The sequence below is a fragment of the Opisthocomus hoazin genome, chromosome 1, assembly GCF_030867145.1.
Source record: "Opisthocomus hoazin isolate bOpiHoa1 chromosome 1, bOpiHoa1.hap1, whole genome shotgun sequence".
Taxonomy (NCBI): Eukaryota; Metazoa; Chordata; class Aves; order Opisthocomiformes; family Opisthocomidae; genus Opisthocomus; species Opisthocomus hoazin.
Window position 1 is genome coordinate 97032843 of NC_134414.1, and position 21927 is coordinate 97054769.

At 43.4% G+C, this 21927-nt stretch overlaps 1 protein-coding gene across 22 annotated transcripts in view; it reads right to left on the bottom strand.

Annotated features, from left to right (window-relative positions):
* DMD (dystrophin) overlaps positions 1-21927 on the bottom strand; it is a 1341705-nt gene that overhangs the window by 75716 nt on the left and 1244062 nt on the right. For 17 of the 22 annotated variants that reach the window (XM_075430270.1, XM_075430262.1, XM_075430225.1 and 14 more), the window contains one exon: positions 2763-2824. In XM_075430270.1, the coding sequence (XP_075286385.1) occupies positions 2763-2824 (62 nt within the window). Of the gene's footprint in view, positions 1-2762; positions 2825-9337; positions 9471-21927 lie in introns of those variants that run through there. The other 5 variants (XM_075430318.1, XM_075430335.1, XM_075430310.1 and 2 more) reach the window with 1 other exon arrangement.

Sequence of the window (21927 nt, forward strand, 5' to 3'; positions counted from 1 at the left end):
TTCCTCATTTACTTAAAAAAATAAAGCTTTCAGTAATTTGTAAGAATTTAAATTAGACATAAAGATCCCCTAGCAAATTATGATATACTGGCATGTATGGAGAGCTACATCACATAGCACAATTATTCCCTACAGGCTAAGTGTAAGAGCTGAAAAATGGAAGTGAAAACTCTTGACAGCATTGATGTGCTTGGTCTCACTTTTTTAGTTACCTGGATTGCAGAATTCATGTTTTCTACCATTTTTTAAAAATGCATACACACTAAGCTTTTTACTAGCCTTTTCATATGAATGAGAAGCAAAATTTGGATCCTAATGTGGGAAAAATAACAGGATCTATTGAGTATGCAGTACAAAATCGACTTTAATAATATCTTCTCAGATAAAATATTACTGAACAGTCTGAAAAGACTTCAAACATCCTATTCTTATGGTTTTGACCTGAGGCAAAGCAAAGCACTGAAAATACATCAAGGTTTCTGTTCAAGACTAAACGGGTTATGCTTGTATTATGCAATTTGTGTGAGAGTTAGGCAATGATGAATACATCCAATTCAAAAACAACATAAAATACATTGGTAGGTTATTCAGTAGCACTTTCACCAAAGCTGCACCCCATGTGGCAGTAAACAAAGAATCACCTTGTCTAATCTGTTTTGTATACACATATGAACACCTAAGTTCACTAATACATCACAGAATCATAGATTCATACAATGGTAAGGGTTGGAAGCGATCTTGAAGACCATCTAGTTCCAACCCCCCTGCCATCAGCAGGGACATATTCCGCTAGATCAGGCTGCTCAGAGCTCCATCCAACCTGGCCTTGAACACTGCCAGGGAGGGGGCATCCACAACTTCTCTGGGCAACCTGTTCCAGTGTTTCACCACCTTCATGGTGAAGAATTTCTTCCTAATATCTAATTTAAATTATGCATGCTTTGCTAAAACCAGCACTGCTTCCATATTAATGAGCATTTGGTCTTGATCCCAAAAGAAATAAAACCAGTCAGGAAGAGGACTGCCCTTTCGGACATGTCTTGCTCCTGAAAAGGAGAATAGCAGGATTTTATAAGCAAAAGAGAAACAAAATCCGGCTAAACATGTTCCTTCTTTATGTAGTAAGAAATAAGGATATCTTAAACTCTTGACATTTGGGTGATATTCATGGTGATAAAACACGGTTAAACTAAATGCAAACTGACTTCAGCAGTCACGCATCTTTTGAACTGTTGACCTGAAGCCATCAGGACACTTTTCTGCCTTACATGTAGTTATCTCTTCACTTCTTGATATTCAAGAGTCCTCTAGCTGGAACAGGGAAATACCAGAAGAAAAGCAGCTGCAACAGGACTTCAAGTACGACCAACAACAGTATCGGAAACATCATGCAATCTCTCGATCAAAGAAGGCTGCGGAGTCAGAGTGCAGCTCAATTAACAGGCAACTGTTTGAAGATCTCACTGTATTAAAAGGATGTCTGCATGTGCAATTACTATTTGTCCTGAATCTTTTAAACCACCCACTTTAAGAGCAGAAATATAAAGGAGACAAACAGGGCAATATGTTATAATTAAACGGCAAGTCAATACCTGTCTTCTTTCATGTTTGGCTAGCCTAAACTTACACATCTTATAACCCTTTCTGACATACCGAGCTGTATTCTGGTTAATTTTTAAACAAATTGCTGCCACGGTGCTAATACTGTACGGAAAAAAATCTTCACACTGTTTCATTCCATTTTATCGTATCACTTTTCTAAAATATTTTTGGCGTTCCTTTAACTGCAGAGCACTGTAGAGATACCTAAGTTAGCTTGAAATAGATTATGCTAGCATAATTAGACTGTTTTCAGCAGCTAAACCAGAGTTCAGCAGGAGATAATTTAAGCTATTTTTCACCATGGTAAATAACTCTGCATTGAATGCTAGATTTGACTGCGCTAGCGCTCAAGCTGGCTTGTTTAAAGCCGGTTTATATACATGTGCTGTACTGACATAACCTCCTTTATGAATGCAGCATATTCACTGATATTTCTTTCAGAGAAATAGCTTAATTTTTATTATACCCTCCATTATTTATTAACAGATTCATTTAAAGCGAAGAGTTAGTTATTAAATAGTCTGCCAAGCAGCCTATACTAGAGCATGGATTGACCTATTTTATCTTATACATGTGCTTCTGTTAATAAAATCCAAAGCTGTTAAAAAACAGAAAAAAACCTCCACCAGAGAGGCACATCTGAAGTCATAATAAGCATGCAATTTGGGTATTCAGAATGACATCATGACAGCTGCCATGCCTTCCAAGTATTGAAAGTGCTTTAAAAATAAAGCAGTGGTAACGCAGTTTGGCAAATTGCTTCAACTGGTTTCCTACCATCCAAAAGTCAACATTAAAAGCAGCTTGGTTCGATTTTTTTCATCTGCCTTTCAAAAGTAGATTAGACAGTGAAAAGATTCAGGATTGTTTTTTTTTTTTAATTTCTGTCCCAGTCTTTCAGTACGAGTTTGCAACAATGCACCCAAATTACTTCGTAAACCCAGCACACATTCCAAATGTGCTAATTGAAATATTTTTTCCACCGCATGTTTGAAATGTGTTATTATGCCTTACATATTTCCCTTGCAGAAAATTTTAACCTTGACAAAAGCACTGCCTCTTGCTTTCACTTAATTTTGTTTTTTACTGCTTCCGGAAATCCTTGCCTTAAAAATTCATATGACCAGAAAAAAAACAAACAAATGATAAAGGTGTCTTACCTAAGGACTGGTAAAGCTCAGTCATCTTGGGGTGATCCCAGCAGGTCGTTTGCGTCTCATGGCTACAATACAAAACACAGAAGTCAGCAGAGTACAACTGCCCCTCCATCACACAGCGAGCGACCCAGGCTGCACAGCAGAGCACAGTGCCAGACCCCCGCCAGCAGCCTGGGCCACTCCGGCACGGGGGTCTTGGCAGCGGCATGCACGTCTTCTCCCAACACGAGGCGTTAACTCGGAGTGCTTCCTGTAGGCATGGGCTCAAGAAACGAAATTTAACATAGTGCTAAAGCTAAAAAGACAGCAAATATTCAGATACGCCATAACGTTTTGGGGGACTTGTAAGCACACCGACCAATTCTTGAAAACTAGTTGTTTTGTACAGATCGCCCTCCAGCTCCTCCAAACTAGGGGAGAGATGTTTAAAAGGGCCTGGTTCTTAAAGCTTTATGGAAATTCTGACCAGGTACCGAGATCCACGGTATTCTTAACCTGCTTTCCCCTATGTGCTTTCTCCACTTTCCCATAAGGCAGGTAAGAGCCGCGCAGTACAGGGGCTGCAATCCTTCCCTTCGGTCCCAACGCCTGCACCACAACCCGCACGCAGCACCCCACGGACCCACCACCAGCCAACGCCGCTGCTCAGGCCCCCTGTCCGAGGGCTGCTGCTGCCCGCTGTGTTCCCGGGACCCCCGGGCCCCCTCCCCTGCCCCGGCCATCCCTGCGCAGCACCTGGCAGCAGAGCTGTCGGGGCAGCAGGGAAGAGCTGGAGCGGGGTTACGAAACGCTGCAGGATGACTGGAATGTAAATTGGACGTTCTCTGCATTGAGGGTAGCACTCTCCAGCGATGCAACACAACGCGCTGCCAGAACACATGCAGTGCGAGGAAGCCAGCAGAAGAAAGTGTTAGTGGGTGTAGTAGCAACTCATGTCTCCTAAGGTTACTCAATTCACGATTTTTCCTTAATGACAGCACAGCTAACGTGATCGTCTCTCCATTAACATCGAAAACTTCAAAGAAAAATCTCCTTATCCCTCCTGCAGCCAATAAAGTCCTGTTAATGTAGCTGAATTCTGTATGAAAAGATGACCATGAGTATTCATAAAAAAGGAATTCTGGAGAGCGTACGTAGCACACAGTTGCTAGCAATCACATCTGCAACTCCTGTACGTAAACAGCAGACACCATGGTTGCAACCCGCAGCCGTCACTGCGGAAATGAGCAGGCCCTGACGCCCGGCACTGCAGAGGGAGCCCCGGGAGCAGACCCCAGACCCCTTCCCGCACCACGAGGCCAAACCACAGCCCGGCTGGTGGGATGAGGACACCCATACACCCAGCCGTGCCCTGGAACACTGACCCAGCCAGGCTGGTCTGCAGAACAAACCGTCCTCCAGTTCTCTTTTTGAGGAGGTTGTTTCAGAGAACAAACAGTCCTCGAGTTCTCTTTTCCAGGCAGCGATGTTCCCAAGTACACCTTTACCCTTTCTAGGCTCAGGAGGGGTAAAATACTCTATGAATCACTTCACCACTACCCCTACTCAAGGAAAAAAAGAAAATCGTGACATGTTTTCTCAGTATGATTTAATTTTGGTCTTAAAAGGGAGGCTATTTATTAGATCTATGCGAATACTGGCCCAGTAACCTCTATATATTCAATAGCTTACTATATATAATATTTCCAGATTTTGCTCTGTAACTGCAAGAAAGAATGAAAGGGATCACAAGCACCAAACATAAGGAAAAAATGCTGCCCTAGTTGAGCACAGGCTTTTAAACAAGCCTTGTCTCACCAACCCCTGCATCCCCTCCCCTTCCTAATTCCTGCGGCAGCTGAGGGCAGTGAAAGAGGGAGGAGGACACCAGAAGAGTAAAAGCAGTCTTGTTCTTTGCTCTGGTAAAAAATACGTCCCACAAAGGGAGGTGGCTGCAAACATATTCAGAAATCTGAGCCTGGTCTGGTTCTTTTAAATGTAGAAACTGGGGAGCTTCAAGTGAAAACCTGCGGATCTGAGCCACCTGCACCCCGAGCTCCTGAATTTCCCACCACACTTGGTACGGGCAGGTTCTGCAGAGAGAATGCAGCACCAGCAGCTTTTACCATACATAGGGATAAAGTGCATTTTTCAAGGACACCAGAAATGGTTTCACGTACACATCGAGTCCCTAAAAACTTGGCCACCAGAAGCCTCTGCTTACTAAATGGTAGGCCAAAGGAAAAGAGGGAGGGAGCCCATTCATCGCAGAACCTTGCAGCCAGAGGTGCCTCGATTCAGGCAGACGGTCAGCAGACCCAGGCAGACACTCAAACCCACAGACCTGAGGACGCCGTTTGCTCGCACCCAACGCGAGCCCCAGACCAACAGTTTTCCAGCACAAGCCTGGCCGCCCTGGCTTGCCTCCCGACAGGCAGGCAGCCTCAGAAGCGGGGATGTTCGCACAGCAACTGTGCCATGGTTTGTACGCCAAATCAGGTAGTAAAAATGGGATAAAGAACTTACACACACATTTACAAGAAAAGTCTGAAAATAATCTGCCTAATTTTCACCCTTTAAATCAGTCTGGCAGCCCCAGATTGTTCTACGAATGAACTAGACCACTTCAGACTCCACAGCTGTTAACCTGGTAGCCTTCAAAGGCACAGACTCCCCATTAAAATATTTCAAAGCCATCACGGGCAAAGGTGGAATCCCATGTCTGTCTGGGACAGAAGAACAAGATCTTCTTAGATGCGGAAAACCATCATGGTTAATGACTAATCAACATTAACTGAATGAGTAATTTATTGATTTTTTTATTTTCATTTTTTATGGTAAGGCCCAACCATGTATCGGTGAATTTCGTATGTGTAGTTTAAGCTTAGGGTGTTTGCTGATCTTCCTGAAAACATGTAACTGATTTTCCTAAAATCTTGTAAATAAAATTTCCACTGCCAAAGAAACATTGGACTCCAACTGTTTTCAGACATTTTTAATACCACTAACCCCAAACCACTACTCAGTGTGCTTCTCTTTCACAGTATAGGATTCATTCCTTTGAAAATGTACATTTTTTAAGTAATGATTTTATTCACTTCATCTGCAAGTGACTAGGACTGAATCCGCAGGGCAGGTGCATTTCCCCTCCCCTCTCCTCTTGGCTTTATCCATAAATTTGGTTGCAGCTTGGAGGAAATACACCTTTCTTTAGGCTGTAAAAGTCACGTCAGTGGAGACCCTAAGCCTTGCCCCCGCCGCCTGCCCAGCAGCGAGTGTCCGTGGGGCCGTGTGCCCCGCGCCCTGCTGCTGCGGCCATCCTCAGCACCCCAGCAGGGACCAGGCAGCCTCGCACCCTGGGCATCCCAGCAGAGACTAGGCAGCCTCGCACCCCACCACAGACCGACGAGCCCTTCTAAGGAAAAGGACGGGCTTTAACGGGAACTGAGCCTTGGTGGTTGTGCTTTCTGTAGATGCTGAGCACCCCCACCGAGCCAGGGCAGATTTTGCTGGTACTTTACATGCAGAACACAAGAAGGCTGCGGTGATTTCACTCTAGCTAAAAGGCTTTCGCCTCTTAACTGAATGTTTTCAGCTCGGAAAGTTATCAACAATTCTGCACACCAGGGCAGCTCCAGGAAAGGTTAGATTCCATCGAGGCTATTCTTCATAAGCCTCTTTGCCATTTTCAAAGGCCATTTAATTGTGAGCTTTGGGGTTGGACCGGTGGGGAAGGATTTGTGTGTATGCCCTTATTGTGAACACCGTCTGAAGTGAAATGCCAGCTCAGCAGTTTCAGGCAGCCTCAACCACACTTGGGAATGCTGTAGCATCCTTAATAGAGCTGCAGCAAAGCGTTTGCCAGAGTTTCAAACTCCGGTGAACAAGGCCCTTTACAGCTTGCGAGTCAAAAAGACATGAAAAGCGTACAGCAAGTCCTCTTGACTAGCAGCAGAAAAGCAGGGTGAGAGTATGTGCAGACATAAGTACTCAAGATGCTTTTCCAATGAACCACCAATGTAAAAAAGCATCAGTACACACAGCCAGTAGTTTTGCAATATTGCACATACTCAGAGGATACATTTTTCAATTTGGCTCTACATTTAGGCCAACTAAATTGATCACTAGCTTTTAAATCATGGACGTTTTGCAACAAATAAAAATGTAAGTGGGCTCACGTGGCATATTTTCCTCTTTCTCGCCTGACTTCAGCTGCAAAGGTGGAAAGGAAATTAAAACCAAGCCTGAAAAGAAGAGCAGCAACGGATAATGGTGACACCCAGGCACTGGTGTGACTGGCACGCTAAATATGCCAATAATTCAGTGGGATGAAAGCATCGTCTTCACTTAATACATCCTTAGGGAACCGCAGGACCACTTCATTTAAGGATGATTATATTATATCAGCAAGGATAATTCTTATGTGGGGAATTCTGTCACACTATGCCTGTGTGAACTCCTCTGCTCCTGCCAACAGCAGAGAGATTTGTCTCTCATTGCTGTCAGCAGAGCCAGTAACGCACAAGATTGGAAACTTGAAATCAAGAGATGATATCCTGCCACACTGGCAGAATTGCAGTTCCCTTGTTACAACTTGATCAGTTTGGACAAAATGCAGTTATTTTATCCTCTTCCCTTTTATTTTACTCCCGAGCAACGCCAGCAGCGGGAGGAGTGCAGAGCAATGCTCCCCCCCCAAATTCCTGCACAAACTCCCCCCCAAACATTCCTGCATAAGCCACGCTGAAACGTTCACAAACCTTTAACTCTTTTTGACTGCACTCCTTCTCCCTCCTCCGCCCTGTCTTTTTTCTTTTTTCAAATATGTGTCTAGGATTCAGTCTCATGTGTATTCACTGCTCGTCTCCAGAGTCCAGAATTTTAGGGTGCAACTGCAGAGTCCTTTCTGAACTCTCACATCCCTCATCACCGATGATACTACAGCCAGTCCTGCTGCGCTTCTCCCCTCACCTTTCATTGGAAAACACAACACGAACTACACATGCATGCTCTCAGAATAAGAAACTCTCTCAGGTAGCTAAAAATAAAGAGTTACATACACTTACAAAAAAGCAGAAATTGAAGTAGGATTTTACAAAGCACTGAACTGATCCACCTTCCAACAACGCAAATTACAACACTTCTCACCTTCTGGCTTTAAGATGAATGAAAGCTTATTCCAGCCACCTTATGACTGTCGTCAAAAAGCCAAAACAAACATGATGGCATTGTTAGCATTTTACTGAACTAACCCAAATGCAACTGAAATTGTTTGTACCAATGGGCTCTACCGCTCATTTCAAAGAAAAATGTTTTCAACAGCAGATGACAGTGATTGCAAGGAAGACTGAACAGCTGTCTTTTTACAGTGTTTCATTAACTCCTCAGATAAAACAAGTTACTGCTATGGAAAGTACTAGCGATGCAGAAAGGTGGCACTCCTTTGGGCTTCACACAGGACAGCTGCTTTCGTCCGCCAACCTAGCGACTACTGATCTGTGCAGAGATTACTGCTGTTTAAGCCAAGGATCAGTGTCTTTTCAGCAGGAATTTGACTTCAGCGTGTTTTATTGGCTTTTGTGAGATTTACAGACCGCTGCAGGCAGGCACCGACACATACTAAAGTTCCCTGTCGACACTGGAAATCAACAGTAGGAGCAGGGCAAATACCTACTGCCAAGTACCGAGTAGTAACTCCTTCTTCCCCCCTTGATGTTAAACATTGACTTTGTACGCTCTGCCGCGGGCAGAGACCCCTGCCACCCCCCCTCCCCCCCAATCTCTGTGCTTCCCAGCGCCCGGCCTCGCCGCTCCACCGCGGGGTCTCGCCGTCCCCCGCCTCCCTCACACCGCTCCCCGGCGCCCAGGGGCCACAGAGCCCACGCCGAACCCTCCCTCTGCCCTCCCAGCTCCGCACGCCCGCAGGCACCCGCCCCTCAGCCCAGGACGGGGACGGGAAAGCCCTCACGGCGGGCACCCAAAGCCAACGCACCGCACCGAGGGACGCCCGCGGCGCTCGCACGGCGACGGCCCGGCGGGAACCCCGTCCCGGCCGCGCCCGCCCGTTCACCCCAAAGATCCCCTCCGAGCGCGGAGCCGCCGGGGGCAGGAGCGCACCGCTCCGCGCCCCCCTGCCCGCGGACCCTGTGGAAGTTCCCGCCCGAACCAAGCCGCACCACCCGCTGCGCGACCTCCCGAGGAACGCACCGAGCCCGCTCCCCTGCTCCCGGCCCGACCCCCCCCGGCACAGCCCCGGCACGGCCCCGCCCCGCCAGCCCACACCTGCGCCGGCACACCCACGCGTGTCCGCGGCCCCACACCGCCGCGTCCTGCGGGCTCCAACGGGACGCGTCCAGCGCCGGGCGGCGGCCCCGCCGCAGGGGCAAGGCGGGGAATTCAACGCCGGGCCGGGCGCCCGGGCCAAACCGGGCAGCAAGTTGGGCTCCTCAGTGCGATCAAAGGAAGGCGCGGCCGCTCCCCCCTCCACCTCCCCCCGGGTCGATACAGACGCTCCCGGTCCGCCCGGCCGCCGAGCGCGGGATGGCCGCTGAAGCACCTGAGAGACCCCCGCCGCCGCCGCCCCCCAGCAGCCCCCTCACCCCTTCCGCTGCTCCCTCATGGCGGCGGCGCCGCGGAGGCAGAAGCGGCAGCACCAGCAGCAGCGCGGCCGCCTCAGCGTAGCACAAGCCCTGCCCGGCCCCGCCGCCGAGCGCCACTGCGGCCTCCCCGCCGGGAGGGAGGCACGGAGGGGGCGGGGCTACCCCGCCCCGCCCCGGCGGCGGTGCCGGCCCCACGGGGAGCGCCCCGAGCTCCCCCCCGCCCTCCCCGGTGGGGCTGTTCGTTTCCAGCGGGCTTGGGGAGTAAAACGTAATTAAAACAGGCACCGAAGCCGGGACGGGCCCGCGGTGGGCCCCGGCGTGGGGTTCGGCGTGGCGGCCGCCAGCCTCGGCGCCCTTAACTCCGCGTGTTTCGCCGGTGAATAAACCGAGAGGGGGCAACTTCACCTGCGAGGGCCCGCGGCGGGGCTTCCCCAGCGGGGGGGACGGTGCTGCCGGGGACCCGAGTCCGGCTCCCGCGAGTTCCTCCAGCCTCCCAGGCTCCGTTTTCTCCCCGTGAGTTCCTCCAGCCTCACAGCCTCCGCGCTCTCGGCGAAGCCACCCGCACAGGGTGCCTCGTGGCAGCCCCCGCTTTCGCACCGGACGGCGCGGGCCCAGAAGCGCGGGAAATTGGGCTCGCCCGCTGTCGCTGTGCCACCCGCGTATGTGTGGCCCACAGGCTGCCTTCCCTTCCGCGGGCGTCGGTCAGCACCGCGCTCGGTGGGCTTCGTCCCGAGCAGCGCGATGTTTAGGGCTGCCCTTACGGCTCCAGGTAGCCGGGTCGTCCGATCTCAGGAAAAGCTCAACAAGCAGCTCGAGCAAAGCCCTCACGTTTTTTTCTAGAAAACAGCTTTTCTTGAAAGTGGGAGATGCTCGAGGTTCAGCCCTTTAGGCCCCCAAGCGAATACAAAACCTAACGGAATGAAGCGTTCAATTCTCATAGCTTCTAGGCAACTTTATTTTGTTTTAAAAGGTCTAATTCAGACTTTTCAGTTGCCTGTGATCCACAGCGCTACCCCAACATGCAAATAAAAGATGATTCGTTTGTGTGTAAACATAAATCACTACGTTAAAGCTTGCTGGACTCTGTTGAGAATTTTCCATTGACTTCAGTGGACCTGGTACTAGGTCAGATGCTGTATCAGATCGCTTGGCGTTGAACCCGAAAGGTGGGCAAAGACTGAACTGGCTGAAGGCTGTCAGTGGTGTTACATCAACCACCCCATCTTTGCCCGTCTTTCTTCATTAAGAAGCGGGACACCTCTCTTTAAGCCTTTAAAACGGGGCGTTCGGCACGCCACGCAGGAGGAACCTCACGGTCCGTCGCAAGGAGAGCGCAGCTGCCCGTGTCACACAAAGGGACTCGGTGTAGCCAGAAGCCTGCCGTTTCACACCAAAAGCGGTTTGTTTTCCTTCAAGAAGTATCCGGTACTGACACCCCCCCCCCCCCCCCCGATACATATTTCTTCAATTTTCACCGTTTCTGGAGTTCCCCTGTCCGCCTTAACAGAAGCTGGATGCTGCTGTTATCACGTTGGTCTTCTTTCCCATACAACAGTGCCAAGTAATAAGAATTTAAAAACTGGTCTGAATTTCTCATACTTTGCATAATCTTCTTTCTCCTGGAGTTACAAATAAAGCATTGTATTCAATTAGACTCACAGCAGGTGAAAACCCCAATTAGTGAATCCATTTTCTTGGCTTTTTTTCCCTACCTTACACCCACACACCGCTTTTTTTCTTTTTTTTTTTAAACAATAAAGGGGAACTCTGAGTCATTCCTCAATTGAAAAGCAAATTAACCCTTTGATCTCCCAAATCGAACTATTACCCGCTCACGAACATCCAGGGGAAAACAAGAATGTTGAAGGATTAAGGGATTAAGGCCTATCGACTTTATAATTTGATTTTATATTAAAAAAAATCTATTTAATGTAGTTCTGTTGTCTCCAAAGTCACAAAAGCTTTTAGCTGTTTTGATTGACCTCAAAATTATACTTTCACCATACAATGTATGCAAGCAATACCACTCTTTTTGAAAATTATTTTTAAGCTACCCATAATTTATTACAAAAAACATATTTTGTTTGCAGTGTAAATGGTTACTGTCTTTGGCTTTTGTAACTGAAGCCAATCTTTATGCCACACTTAATTGTAAGCCATTTATTTGATAAAAGACAGCCTCCTTCCTGTAGAAAATAAAACAGGATCACAAAGCAAGCAGAATTTTAATTCCCTGTGGTACTTTTCTTATCCAAAGGCTATTCAGTCAGTTTGTGCACCTACACAGAGACCTTAACCAGAAGGAGAACAGTTTTTGTTTCTTTTATAGTGTAGGTTTGTCCCAGACTGTGTCTAATCGAGGTATCTGTCTCTTCAACATTTAACAGCACCAGGTGCTTAAGGGGAACTAAATGAGGGATAATAATTGGGAAACCACAGCCCCCTAATAAATGAGGGATAATAATTTGAGACTGGCTTATTATGCCAAAAACTCTTTCAGGAAAAAAAAAAAAAGAGATGAAGTGTATTTTCAGGTAGCATTGCTTGCTGTCCAAACGGTTACTAGAGTCCGTGCATTTGAGAAGCCTCATTTTTCAATTTTAGTGTGTTCTTCACTGAATTTTCTCCCTTTTCTCTGAGGAGAGAGCCGTAGACATACACACAGTAAAAACAGTAATATGAAGAGAAGATAACTGAATCTGAAATAATATTGTTTGAGTATAAACCTTCATAGGTTTCCTGAAGGAGATCAGCATCGTGACTCCACGTTACGGACAGGTACGGAAGCCCCAGCGCAGGAATGGGTAGGGCCCTGCCTAAACCGCTGAGCAGGGCAAACATGGGGAGTACCAGTTTGCTTGCGAGTTTAGCGCTTTATGAGTTAGACAACTAAAGAGATGTGCCTTTAGTTTTACTGTCGTTGAAAGCGAAGATACAACATCTTCCTGTTAACCAAGTCTTGCTTCCGTAGCTCTGGGAAGCGTGTAGTCCTCCTTGTAAGTGTGGCTTCACTATTTCTCGGTTACCTGGGCAGCGGATCAGCACGCGCTTGCTTTGCCTGTTAGAAGACGTTGTGGTGCCCTGTGTCGGGCTGGGTAATCCGTTACGCTGTTTGAGTCTATTTTCTTTTTCTTGGTATAGATAAAAAGTAAGAATCACTTGGGATGGCATGATGACACTTTCCTGGATCATCTGTTTCGAATCTGCTCCAAGGGCTGACACCTGCAGGATTTTTTCGCTATTTGTTGATAGCTCTCTCAGAAGAGCCGAGAAGGGAATACTGGTTTGGATGCTGCTGGTTTGGTTTGGTTTGGGGTTTTTTTTTTGGCTGTTTTCACATTACCACTGAAAGCGCATTAAAATACCGTAAATGCAATGAAGAAAGCAGTTTTGAATTTCTGCATGCATTTTCCTCGACATTGCACTGTAAATTAAAGATCTCCTAAAACATTCATAGCTCTATATACCTATAATCAGTTGTTTACACCATGGGAGAGTTGGGGAAGGGCCGTACCACTTTCTGTCCAGAGGGAAACCCCGTCCGTGCCCTGCACGAAGGGAGATGAACGGGCGCTTCTTACGCGGGGCTCGTTCTCCTGGCTGTGAGGCAGCCGTGTAACCGGCAAGCAGAGCTCACAGGAATTTACCTGACGTATTTCACCGAGATGATGAGAACAGACAGAGTAGGAGGAGGAATTGTTATGTTTGTTTTTTTTAACAAAATGAATCCTGCAGTAAATATTACAGAGCTTGCAGCAATTTAATGCACAGCATGGAAAGTACTGGTACACAGCATGTGTGACAGTCTGCTCCTGCCGAATGCACAACGGCACAACCTCTGCATTCCTTTGGGCTGTACCTGCTTTTGCTGGAGTAAAGACACCCGATTAAAACTGAAACCTTAGTCACCCTACGAGATGAGTGTCACGGAGCCTCAGGAGCAGTCGGTGTGTGCTTTATGTCGCACTGCATTGCGCGCTGTTGATAAAAGATGAATGAGAGGGTGCCTGTCATTTTGGATATATTAGATACATGTATGAATTTCATCCTGTTGAAATCTTGTAAAGGCTAATTTGCAGTGGCTACATTTATTTTTTTAGCTGACAGTGACAATTTAGACACCCTGCGGTAGCAGAGTGTGCGTTCAGTCTACTGCCAGGTTTATGACCCTGAGATGAGGAGCAGAGCAAGACTGAGATCGAGTAAGATCACATCCATCAGTGGATGCAGTGGGTAGCACATCCAGGTTCTACCAGGGTGATGAGCTCTTCAGGTAAGCGCCTGTAAATACCAAAAGCTCTTTTCTTGCTTCCATACCAAACCACAAGAAAGAAAGAAAATTAAGAAAGGAATAACCCCTACTCTTCCGGGACGGAGATGAACTGGAGTGTGAATAGTCCCAAGCATAGGAAGATCAAGAAGCCTGGCTCTGGCAAAATGCTAGATAACTTAAAAGTATTAAAAAACCTTCTGAAGTAAAGCTTTTGGAAGGCTAATAGGAAAAAAAAAAACAAAACAACAAACCCAAAACCAAAACACTACACTATGAAAAAAAGACTTAAAAGTCTACCAGCAGAAAACTATTGCCAAGAAAAACTGCTCGCTAATCTTTGCAATCTACAAATAAGGCTTGAAAAATAATAATTATACCATAGTAAATTCTTGGTTTAAGGAATCTGTACTGGCAAAATGAATGGTTAACATTTCAGGCAGTAAGGTTGAGGAAAAATGCACACTAATAAGGATAAATTAAACAAAACAATGAAGGCAAACTCCATTTCTTACTTTTCTTTGCGAGCCCAGTTAGAAATAAATCACTGTTTTGCCTCCTAGGGGATTAAAATAAGCAGGATTTCATAAACTCTCTTGCTCACTGACTCTCTTTTCACCTCAAAATCTTTCTTTCCACACGTAAAATTATGTATTGCAAACACAAAAGCTGGCTTCCCAAATCATTACCTTCTCTACTTTTTCCTATTCGTGTATAGATCTCAACAGCAAGAAATCCTGCATCTTACAGTCCTACTTCACTCAGGGCCCAGAAAACCTGATGCTAGCTACTGGTCAACATGCATTCTTGGTCCCTAACAAGCAGCCCTATCTTCCAAAGTCTTCCACAGATGTTAGAGGAGAAGCATGTCTTCCTTTTTACTAATTTACTTTTTGGTTGTATTCCATAAAATATGGGTTTTTTTACACTATCAAATCTTTTTTTATGACTAATATCATACAAACAGAAAAGTTTTTCTTTCATTGAGGGCATTTTTTCAAAATGTCCCTATGCAAATATTGTCTACAAGATAAAATAATCATTTTTGGGGAAAAAAGCTGCTTAGATCATGCTAGGAGATTACGGACTGGAATGTTCTGATGGTAAGGCTGCACTTAGGTAGTAAAAGAAGAGGACAATGAAATCTATTGCATTTCATGACGGCTCTACACAGGCAAGTTCCCAATCAGACCACGAGCTAGGCAAACTTTGCACCCTTGAATTAATACATTCAGTTTTTTTGGTGTCTGTATTTTAGCGATGGATGCTTTGCTGTGTTCTCACAGAACTTGTAGTTTTTTTACTTTAAAATATACTGTGAACCTGTCATAACTACCATATTGTTTCCTCAATGATTATAATACACTATCCATAACATTAGAATATATAATTGTAACAACAAGTGGCCCTGCCTATTTTTATGTTCACACTAGGCTTTTCCATCATCTTCCCAGACATGTTGAGGTTGTTGAGCTTAGCAAATATGAAAAGTTTGAGGTCTGCTCCTAACCTTCTCCCTAGATTAGGCCACACGTAGCTCCCATGTGGGAAAGGGATGGTTCCCCCTGCCTGGTGAATCAAACTTGCGTTGATTTCGTTTCAAAACTGGACAGTCTTTAGCTTCTCCCAATACCCCAGTGTAAGATGAGCAAAGCTGAGTCTTCCTGCACAGCATGATTGCTTTGCTCTCTCTTCGTAAGTGTCTTTACGCGGGGATCCAGAAATCAGAGGAAAGCGCAGCACTGCACTTGGGGAAGGAACCAGCCTAGAGAAGTTAATGGGAGGAGAGAGCAGCTACACCTAACTAGCCTGCCTCACCAGTAATTCCATCCAAGCCAACTCCTTCATCTGATCCAGGTAACATTTCTCATGGTTTATTTGCATAGAAATGCAGCTTCAGGTTTAGGGTTGTGCAACTATTCCCAAACTGAGGTCAGCCTTTGTAACAGCAAGAAAAAAGAAAATTATAGAAAGGAAAAATTTCTCGTCTGACATGTCTGAAATCAAAAGTTTTTATTTCATTGCAAAACATTATTCTAAAAAATGTACTTTAACTGGACTACAAAACGAGGCAATTATTCATACACCTCTGGCAGTGCCCTTTAATGGAAAGTGCCAATAGTCTCATCTTGTCCATGCCAAGGAGTGAAAATCAGTGTTTATGTATACAGTCGTTCAAAACAAATACAGACATACAGATACCTACATTAATTGGTGCTTCTAGAGACAGATGAATCAGTATCAGCTACCATGGAGCTATGTCCTAGGGCACGGATCTCATTTTATCCTAATTTAATCTAAATGTATGTTAGCACTTAAATACTTCAGCAAAGAGGGACAGGAATGAATTTTGAGGTAAGATAAAAATTATTTTGTGGCTAAGTGTAAGAAAAGGATTTCATTCAAGTCTCCTGTGACAAGTTCAAGCATTTACACTTTGGCACATGCTTCACATAATTCCAGACACCTTCTGCTCCTTCCATTTACTTAACTATATTATGGTTCTTCCTAGCAAAGTTAGTCCTCCCAGCTTTTGCATTTAGGTATCTTTGTGTAGCTCCTTCTGTCTCTGGCACAGGAGCTGGCAGTTAATTCAGCAAAGAATCCTGTGGATGATAGCTGATACAAAAAAAGTGTTGCTAAACTATATGGCACAGTTTAAATTTTGTATTTAACTAAATCTAATAATGGGAATGTATTTAACAGAACTCAATGTCTACGTATGCTGTCAGTATTTCATATGGCTGAATTGAGCCAAATCTCTCACGGTACCTCTCAACAAGGCTTCAAACAGCTTGCAATTCTACCGGCATACCTTCATTCAGTTCTCTGATCTTTGTTATTAAACAGAAAATGGAATCTCTTCGTGAAAGAATAAACCTGCAAAATGGAGATTCCCTTTCGAGAAACATAGCTGAATTTGCCATGAAAAACTTGCAGTGAAAATCAGAGATGCCTTGTCTACACAAATCAAAGAGCCTTGACATTTATGGCCAAAGGTACACAGATGACTTTTAGGACCTACCATAGTCCACTATTAAATTAAGGACAATGGTGATTGTGTGGAGCTCAAAATCACCCCAAAATTTTTTTTTTCTTTCTATATCGAGCATTTTTGCATATTGAACTAAACAATTTCCAAATTTGTATTTGGAACTATTTTCTTCATCTTCAAGAAACTGCTTTCAAAAGTGCAATCTACATTCTGAACAATCCACACAGCCCTAAAATATTAAGGATTTAAACCTTAGTTATGGTCCATATAAATGTTTTTAGACCCCTGCTGCTACATCTAACTCCCCTGAATAAACTATCAGAAATGTCAACATACAGTTCTACCATATCAACATCTTCAGCTTTTCTAAAATAGTCCAGACCTAAAGAGAAAATTCTTTTTGCTAGGACTAAGCAGAGTTACCCATTTTTGTCACCTCCCTCACCACATGACACAGAATGTCAAATTATTTTAGAAGTTCAAAATACCTAATTCCGTATTATCAGTCAGAAGAAACATCACACAGTTTTGGTCACCTTCTTCTCAAGAAAAATATAGTATTAAATTCAACCAAGATTTCTACATATCTACATAGTACACTACAAATGCAGAGCATGCACAGGATCCAAACCATTTGTTTATTTAATAGTGTCCACAAGTTGGAATTTTATGCTGCCATAAATTTAATAGACATAGATAATATATTACCTAATGTATAGAAGATGATTTCCTGAGTGTCCTTAAAGTTAGAAAGAAGGATCATCTAAACTCACACCTCTTGTCTTAGAAAATGTTGCAACTGTTTGAGCATTCATCCTGGATCCCAAAACAACAAACTCAGTCTGTCATATGAAGAAAATATAGTGGTGTTTTAAATTGTCATTCTTCTCTCGAGGCAAATAATTTTCCTTCAATTACTATCAATAGCTCTAGCTAGTGGTTGCCAGCTTTAGAGCCAAATGCCATTTTGCAAACAATTAGCGCCACTTCAGTTAATGCCTTTACAATAATATGCATCAACCAAGGGAAAATAAAAAAAAGACCTTCCACCTTACCTTTTAAATAAAAACTAGGTTAAGATATGTGGTGTCTAAATACTTTTGCACTTTAGTAATGAAACTTATTTTTCTTACGGACATTATACTTTTTATCAGTAGTTGAAATTAATCTCTTGTTACTTTTCCATAGTTTTGTTGCTGCAGTTGCTTTTATTTCTTATTCTTAAAAATCCGCAGTCATTATTTCTCAAATTATTATTCTTCCACTCATGTCCCTCAATTTGTTCTGTTTTTAGGGTAACTAACGAAGCAAATAACTTGTTAAGGAGAAAAATAATTTTGCAAAGATTTGCAGAAGCTGACAGACTAAGAATTTTGCCAAACAGAGGCCAAGCAGAGAGTGAAGGATTAGACCCCATATAATCCACTGGTTTTATCGAATCAATGTATTTAATACTGAGCTAAAACCTTTGGATAGTTTTATTTTTAGCAGCTTGCCATACTGAGTATTCATTTGGCTTTATTCTAAGAATTACAATTTAGGATTCAAAGAGAAGAAACGTATTTCTTGTTCATCAGTAAGTTATCATCATTAAAAGTCTTCCACTCCTCAAACAAATAAATGTTTTGGGTTTTCTTCTTTACGCCATATTTTTATTATTTTTCTGACAATTTTCAAAATAAACATTACCCTTCACTGAGGCCAGTGTTTATTTTAAAATCTTAAAGGGATTATGTGCAATGAAAATGATTGTTTGGTGATGACAGTGCACTCTGTTGGGTCAGAGATGAAGAAAGTGACTAGTTTGGATAGTTCTTTCCATGTCAACATTGTACATGAAACTTCCTAGTAATCTGGAGAAAACAAGGCCAGTGGGACTACATCTATGCTGCCATTTAATTAAATGATTTCGTCTATGATATAGCCCAGAGAGATCAACTCTCCAAATGTGACAATATTTTGGTTATTTGGACTTTCTAGTGGCACATTATCTTACACCTATGCTGCTACGTGTGTCTGCCCTGAGAATAACAGTCATCTCCTGGGCCAAATTCCACACAGCGACTCTTGCTTCCGACTTAGTGCTCCCGTGGACCTAAGGCATGACTTTATTTACACGTACATATGTACATATAAAAAATTTAAAAAAAAACCAAACTTTTTTTTTTCCAGGTTGCAGAAATAAATCCATTGTACTAAAAAATGGTGAAACATCTCCCTACACTGAGGAATCAGAAGAGTTCTAGATCAGCTCAAAGCTCTGTGATTTAAAAGCCATGCAATACAATATAGTCACAAGTGCCTTGCTGTGCTAGATCCTCAAGCTTTCTTGATAAGCCTACCAAAGAAATCAGCTGTTAATCAAAGTAACTATTTTTAAGTAGTGGATTTTCTATCCAGAAAGCAACTGATTTGACAAAACCAACTTGCTAACAATGCAGAGCTGCCATATCATAATTTCTTTTAAAATATCCTGAATGCAATTTCCAAAGTTTGCAGTAGTCAAATTTTCTAAGGGAAGAGAACTATTATTTCCATTCAAAAACTGGCACAATTTTTGGCAGAGTTAACTAATTGAAGAAGCACCTCCAATGCATAAGAGCAGAGCAGCTGACTTCTCGTGGCATGTTTCTTAAAGTTTCATTATCTACAAAGGAATGGTTTAGGTACCAATTTCTGTAAGAAACTGATAAAGGGCAGGACTTAGAAGACTGCTCATCTGCTCTCTTGAACTTCTCTGTTTTCACATACACCACAGCATCTTGCCAAGTTTGTAAACTGCAAAAACACAGTGTGCAATGACAATCCTCTAACCCTTTTAGTGCATCGCCTACTACATACTGAGCTGAGTTTTACTTCCAAACAAAATATTGGCTGCATTCCTTAGTGAGTACAGGTTGTTCTCACACTGGCACACTGTCCCAGTCTCTCACTTAAAAGAATTTGATGGATTTTTAATTTCATGGGTTTGCTTGTTCCTGGATGGGCTCTGTTTATAGAAATCAGTTCTAGACACCAACTCCAACATTGAAAAAGACAGTTCTTATTTTCTTGATTTAGGCCATTATGCTGAAATTCTATTTTTCTCTACTTTGTCTTTCTGTGGAATTTTCAGTTAAGAGGATAATTTAAAATATCCTTTACAGACCAATTTGAATGTCTGTTCTGTAGTTTTCCTCCTTCTAACTCAACATTTAATAAAGTGCTAAGTTTAACATTACATAATTTGGTGAGAAATTTAGCACTCGATTTCAGTGAATTCAAGGTAAAGCAAGTTGTATGAAAAAATTACCCACACATAAGCAATATAGCACTGTGCTATGCTACTATTCTTGCATGTTCATTTATTATATAAACATTATTGGTTTCAATAATGCCTTTTATATAGATAAGGTGTCCTGGTTTCAGCTGGGATGGAATTAATTTTCTTCCCAGTAGCTGCTGTGTTTTGGATTTAGTACAGGAAGAATGTTGATGTTGGCCAGGGAATAGAAAAGCTCTTCTCTTTTCCATGAGTTCAAATCCTCTCTTGTCCAGGACTTTGCACTTTTCTGGGAGTTCGTGAGTTTTTTCGTGAGTTTTGTGAAATTCACAAAATCCACAAGTTCTGGGTTCTGCGATCGCCGCTTGGGGACTGATTGAGAATCAGTCATTGGGTGCTGGTGAGAAAAATGTATTGTATATAGTTTATTTTGCATATTCAGTAGGAGGAGGACTAGTGTTTCCTTTGCTGTCTTCCTTAACGGTCTTTATCCCAACCCAGGAGTTTTCCCTTTTGTCCATTTCTCCTCCTCATCCCACTGGGGGGTGAGGGGAGGGGTGAGCGAGCGGCTGGAGGGTCCTAGTTGATGGCTGCCAGGTTAAACGATGACATATGGTTTGATCTGATCATCCCTGCCTTGACACAATCACACTGACCATAACTAAGCGCAGGGAATTTCAATAGTGATATGAGTACTAAATTACTAAAAACACTACAGCAGCAACCTTAGACTGATGTGTATATGTAACAGCAGAATTGAGATTGCTATTTAGAAGGAATCCTTAATTTTAATTTTATTGGCAAAATAAATTTCTAATCTTTACTGGAGCATAAGGGCATAATGCAGCTGTAGAGTGAGGAGTACTTGTAGAAACCAGGGGACTTCAACCCTAAGTGAATTTTCCATCAGCCAATGTCCTAACCCAAAGGGATAAGTCTCTTACATGGTGTAAAGTAAAAAAAAAAAAAATGTAATTAAGAATTGCTATATCTTTTGCAGGCATAGGAATAGGACAAAGGTGGACAGGTAAGTGGTGGGTATGCAGCATAGTAAGTTCCAGCTGGTACATCATCTGTCTGCTGGTAGGTATGTGGAAATAAATAAATGATCAAAAATAATCTAATTTTGCAACACCAGTGATACAAAAGCAGCAAGATGATTAAAATGCAGAAGCTTATTTATTATACATTAAGTAGATCAAAGCTGCTCAGTGATAACAGGGCACCGGTTGGGGGTTGCCACCTGTTTGGTCTTGCTCGCAATGGGAATCTGTTAGGTGAAGCTGTGTTAAAGGTTGTCGGTACGTATTACACTTATGAACAGCTTACACTGAAAAAAACAAAATTATTACTCTTTTGCTGAAGTGATTTACTTATTATTCACCAGCACATATGTTACTTTCTTAGTAAATACAAAAAGGAAATTCTGTATAATTCAGGAAGGTTTCTGAAACAAACAAACAAAAGATTGCAGGTAAATGCTCTTACTTGAGGCACACCACATACTTCTTTGAGATAGCACAAAAAGACCTGAATTGTATAAAATTAGAATATATTTGAGCTGTGGTTTTGGAGGGTGCTGAGCTTGCAGCAGGCTGAGCTCAGAGAGGAAAGATTGCAGAAAGCAAATTATCCAGGAAAACTAAAACTCTAGAGAAGAAGGCAGGAGGCAGTTTTCTAGATTTTTTTGGTTGTTTGTCTGTTTTGTCTAACTTCACAAAGAAAAGGAAAGCTGTGACTTAAGGAAAGATTGTGGGTGTAAATGTATAACAGTTATTGAGAGGATCTAATAAGACAGAATCGAGGAAAGCAGAAAATCTGCAAGATGCAACAAGACAAGGCAAGGCATCGTCGATCGTTGTTGATGTCCGTGGAACTTGCTGTAGAACTGGTAAAACAGATGAATAAAACTTCAGTTTGGAGATGCCAGAGCAACACTGGGCCTTCAGGACTTTAAATGAATATTTGTAGGAGATAAACTTACACATAGCGGAAAGAAAAAGGAAGAGTGTGTAAGAGTCAGAAAGATCTGTTTAAAGTCAGTGGAAAATTAATTTGGATTT